This window comes from Gadus chalcogrammus, chromosome 9 (genome assembly GCF_026213295.1).
Source record: "Gadus chalcogrammus isolate NIFS_2021 chromosome 9, NIFS_Gcha_1.0, whole genome shotgun sequence".
Taxonomy (NCBI): Eukaryota; Metazoa; Chordata; class Actinopteri; order Gadiformes; family Gadidae; genus Gadus; species Gadus chalcogrammus.
Window position 1 is genome coordinate 15,861,846 of NC_079420.1, and position 5,552 is coordinate 15,867,397.

At 46.5% G+C, this 5,552-nt stretch overlaps 1 protein-coding gene across 1 annotated transcript; it reads left to right on the forward strand.

Moving 5' to 3' along the window:
• Positions 1 to 573: 573 nt before the first annotated feature.
• LOC130389256 (echinoidin-like) lies at positions 574 to 1,223 on the forward strand. Its single transcript, XM_056598953.1, has one exon. It carries the CDS (start codon positions 641 to 643, stop codon positions 1,151 to 1,153), a length of 513 nt encoding a protein of 170 aa, XP_056454928.1. The 5' UTR covers positions 574 to 640; the 3' UTR covers positions 1,154 to 1,223.
• The last annotated feature ends 4,329 nt before the right edge of the window (positions 1,224 to 5,552 follow it).

The window sequence follows — 5,552 nt, forward strand, 5'->3', positions numbered from 1 at the left end:
GACTTCAGTAGGGGTTTCAGTCCGTCTGTGCACGGCACCTTCTCAACAAGCAGGTGCGCCTGCAGGCAGAGGGGGCCCCACAAATATGGCGTCCCGGGCAGCCGGTTCGCCCGTGCCCAGAACCGCCCCTGAACACACCACACACACACTCACATGAAACACACATCATATCGCGCACAACTAAATCTGTGGCGGTGCCGCAACCCACTTGTTAGTAGAAAAAAAGTGGACTTGTTAGTCCAGCTGGACGTTTCACAAATGCAAACTTTATTACAGGAAACAACTCAATTTAAAATAAATTACAGGAATTTTCATCTATGCTGCTCCTTTTGTACAGCATTTTTTAAATTTTGAAGCTGAAAATATGTGTCTTGAGGTTGAATTTTACTGCTTAGATTACTACTTGTTATTGACTTTTTGCTAAATTCACTAGGCCTATATCACAGGTTTCATGTGAAATCTGCCACCTGTGCTGGCACTGCTGGACGTGTTCTTTCTTGCATAAAGTCTGATTATTGGCTCCATGTAATCCATTGCATCATGCAGATGTCCTTCAACAAGCCAATAAAAAGAGAGCCTTCCTCACTACCTCTTCACACATTTCCAGACACAGCTCAATAGAGAGTGAAAGAGTCCAGCAATGTTCTTGCGCTCCGTTCTCCTGTGTGGCCTGCACGCCCTCGCCCTGGCAGGTCTGCTTACCGAGCCTTCAGCTGACTCCAAGGTGAAGCTTGAGCAGGGCTCCTGTCCGGCCTACTGGTTTGACTCTGGCACCGACTGCTACAAATATGTTCTTAGCCCATTAACCTGGGCTCACGCTGAGATCTACTGCCAATCTTTGGGCGCACACCTGGTCTCTATCCATAGCTCCAACGAAATGAAGTTCATTACCGCGCTGATAGAGATCTTTGACCCAACCAAAGGAGGCCACTGGATAGGATTCAGTGATGTGCATGAAGAAGGCTACTGGATGTGGAGCGACGGGTCCCCAAGAGACTTTGCTCGTTGGTACCCCGACCAGCCAGACGACGCTGATGGAGCAGAACATTGTGCCGACATAGCATTTTGGAAGCCGCTGGAACCTGCTTGGAATGATGCACCGTGCACATTGGTTAATCCTTATGTGTGTAAACTTCGTAAAACCTGTCCATAGGGTCTATGACTGTTTATTTGAAAATAACAATAAAAATATGACCAATCAAAAAACGGTATCTTTTCATGTTGGATTTACTGAGATTTCTTTACAGACAAGATTTGGATTCAACTGAATGTTTCCAGGTTTTCATTAATTATTTATCACGAGATATTCACGAGAGCATTGCTTGCATTTAGAAGTTTTACAGAAAACATTTTTAATGACGTTAAATTAAAACTACAACAGGGTCCAAAATGAACCTGCCACTTTAAAGACAGCAGAGACACGCGGAACCTGTGGAAGGGCATTCGGACCATCACGGACTACAAGCCCGCGCCACAGATCTGCGATGACAACATCTCTCAGCTCAACAACCTCAACAGCTTCTTTGCACGGTTCGAAGCAACTAACAACACAAGCCCAAAGAAAACTCCACCCCCTCACCACAATCAGGCTCTGTGCCTGTCCGCTGCCAGTGTGAAGAGGATATTCGCCACTATCAATCCACGGAAAGCAACAGGCCCAGACAACATTCCAGGCCGGGTGTTGAAGGACTGCGCTGAGGAGTTAAAGAATGTCTTCAATGACGTCTTTAACATTTCTTTGAGGCAAGCTGTAGTTCCGTCACATTTCAAGGCCACTATCATCATACCTGTGCCAAAGAAACCTGCTCCATCCTGCTTCAATGACTACCGACCCGTTGCACTGACCCCCATCTTGATGAAGTGTTTTGAACGGCTAGTTATTATGGCACACATCAAGTCCTCCCTCCCAGCCACCCTAGACCCCTACCAGTTTGCTTATCGAGCCAAACGGTCCACCGAGGATGCAATCTACTCTGCTCTCCACCCTGCCCTCACCCACCTGGACACAACAGACTCATACGTCAGAATGCTGTTCTTAGATTTTAGTTCCGCATTCAACACCATCATCCCACAACAACTTATCTGTAAACTGGTCCAGCTGGGGCTCAGCACCTCGCTTTGCAACTGGGTGCTGGACTTCCTCAGCGAGAGGCCACCGACAGTACGGGTCGGCAATAACACCTCGAGCAGCATCACACTCAGCGCTGGGGCCCCCCGAGGCTGTGTGCTCTCGCCCCTGCTCTTCACCCTGCTGACTCACGACTGCACACCAACCTACAGCACCAATCACATGGTGAAGTTTGCGGATGATACCACTCTGGTGGGTCTCATCACTAAGAACGATGAGACCAGCTATAGGAAGGAGGTCAACCTTCTGACCATGTGGTGCAGCAACAACAACCTCCTGCTGAATGTCAGCAAAACTAAGGAGATTGTTGTTGACTTCAGGAGACGCCACACTGAGCACCCACCACTGACCATCGATGGTGCGGCAGTGGAGCGAGTGAGTGGCACAAAATTCCTGGGGGTGTACATCAGCGACGACCTCTCCTGGGCCACCAACACTGCATCACTGGCGAAGAGAGCCCATCAGCGCCTCTACTTCCTCCGAAAATTGAAGCAAGCACGAGCCCCCCCATCAATCATGTGCACATTCTACCGAGGCACCATTGAGAGCATCCTGTTCAGCTGCATCAGGGCCGTTGCTACAATTCCTGGGCCCCTAGACAAGATTTACTGATGGGCCCCCCTGCGCTAAATTGTTGACGGGGGGGGGGGGTGGAAGAAGCACATTGTTGACCGGGGAAAGCAATTGTTGACGGGGGGGGGTGTACTATGGAAGTACTATGGGCTGGTGATATAATATTAATTTAGAATAAAATTTTTTTTTTTTTTTTTTTTTTTTTGTGGGCCCCCCCTGGGCTGTGGGCCCCCTGAATCGTCATCACCTTTCACCCCTTATCGACGGCCCTGAGCTGCATCACCGTGTGGGGCGGGAGCTGCGCTGAATACAGCAGGAAAGCCCTGCAACGCGTGGTTAACACAGCTGCAAAGATCATCGGTGCCCCACTCCCCTCCATGCAACACACATACAGCACTCGCCTCACCCGCAAAGCGACCAGCATTGTGAGCGAGGCCAGCCATCCCGCTCACAGTCTGTTCACCCTCCTGCCCTCTGGAAGAAGGTATCGGAGCCTGCATGCCCGCACCACCAGACTCAAAAACAGCTTCATCCACCAGGCTGTCAAGAAACTAAATTCTCTCCCCTCTCTCCCCTCAGCCACATCGACAGGGCTGTCAGTAGGCTGAAATACCCCCCCCCCCCCTGCTTTCTGCCTTGCTACACTGTGGACTAACTGTCTTTGCACTATAACTATTACTATTACTAGTTTAAATACACACCATACAGACTGAAATTGCTGCTATTATTTATTTATTTATCTATTTAAAAAATGCACTACTACATGACTTTTTGCTGCCAGTATTGACTGCCTCTTTGCACAATTATTTTTACTTATTTTATTCATACAGAACTCCTATATTTTATATGTCATTGTCTATCTTGTCTATTTTTAGTGTTGTCTCGTATATTTGTGTTTGTGCCTGTGCACTTTTTATATGTTCACCGCGGGATAGGGGGAAACGTTTTCTCGATTCCCTCACATGTCTTGTACATGTGAAGTGTTGACAATAAAGCTGACTTTGACTTTGACTTTGAACACCGGCCCATAGCGATAATTTTGATCATAACTGATAAGTTTTCTTAAATGTTCAGCCTGACCAAATCCACCAAATCTTGCAAAACCTTTTTTGTAAAATCTTTCTCCACTCATCTGAGAATGAGCATGTACATGACCAGGGAACTTCAGTCAAAGGGCCCTATTTAGCTCAGTTTATGGCCAAATAATATGGCCTAATTCACACATGGAATAGCGTTTTCTTCTACAACTTCAGAAATACTGGGTCATCATGTAAATTTCAGCAAAGAAAACTTATCACACATATGATATGTGGTCCTGTGGTCGCAACTGTGGTTCTATTTAATGATATGCGGCAATACATTTGCAAATTTAACATTCAACGCATGGCATAGCCTACTACAGTGTTCATTCATGTAACCCCAATGGAAAAAAATATATAGCCTGCTGGTGTGTAAGCTTATGTTGCAGTTCCGACTTGCCATGGTACGTCAATATAGTAACAAAATTGCTTTATCAGCTAGTAGACTTAGACCAGATATTTGTCGGGTCAGTTGCGCAACTGCTTTATCGGTCTGTAAGATAGCACCATGTATCATTTGCACCGGAACACGCCTCTGCTTTTCACCGACACGCCTCTCAGGGCGCAAGTTTGGTGGCGTTAGTTTGCTGCGGGGGAAAATCAGTTTTGCGCCGGGTGCAAACTAGCAACGATGCATGGTGTAGAAAGTCAATTGCGCTGGGTGCAAGATAGGGCCTAAAGAGTCTATCTGAGGGTGAAATCAACGGGAAAACATAGTGGTCCCAACCATCCAACAAGCATGTTTATCTCTACATTAACGAAAGATATGAAGATACTGAGATTAGCCAAACAAATTATCATCAGATACACCCATCTAGCTTGTTAGTCTTGGGCTATGATTCTTGCTTAGCGAAAAACACTTTTTCTGAACTTCAGGGGGACTATCTGAAAGTTTCAAATAAGCTGCTTTCATACATACACGTAAGTACTGCTATTAACCCGCTATTCTCCCAACGGGCCGTATATATAAGACATACCCTGATATTGGTATTCTCCAAAAATACTACCCCTAGCCGTTTTCAAATATGTCCTCCGTCTCTTCTCTGCATTTGCATATCAGGAGGTTCGACCGTGAGGGTCCTTCACACCTGTCATTCACACTTCATGCCCGATATTCGGACATCGGTGTCGCGCAGACATCAGGGGGTTAAGGGGGGCGGGATTGCAAGGGACGGGACATGACGTTGGGACGAGGTTCGCAAGAGGCGGGATAAGGACAGCCCCTGTCACTCAGGTTTGTTTTGGTCTGACTGCAGACAGACAGTCTTCATTTCACATCTAACAAACACTTGGACAAATGTAGTTGATTTCTGTGTTTAACTGAGAAAATAGGGAGCGGAAGGCTGGGACCCTATAATGTTCAGCTGACTGTTGTTAATAATAATTGTTACAAGAGTAGCGTATGTGTGTGCGCGAGAATGGCAGTGTGTGTGTGAGAGACGTCAGCGAGTCAGTGGACTCGGATTCAGTTTAGTGAAGTAATTAACGACAGTAATTAACAAGTCCGGTTGCGTCTGTGCAAATGTGTACAGTAAAGTTAGTGAAACTAAGAATAAAGTATCCAACAGCCTTTCAAGAATCGGTGGCCGTCTCTTGTCACTACAGACTTCAGTAGGGGTTTCAGTCCGTCTGTGCACGGCACCTTCTCAACAAGCAGGTGCGCCTGCAGGCAGAGGGGGCGCCACATATGTTACTGTTTATTTGAACCATAATAATAAAAATATGATTGATGATTTAACTTTGACAGTGGTGCTTATAATAGATTACTATTT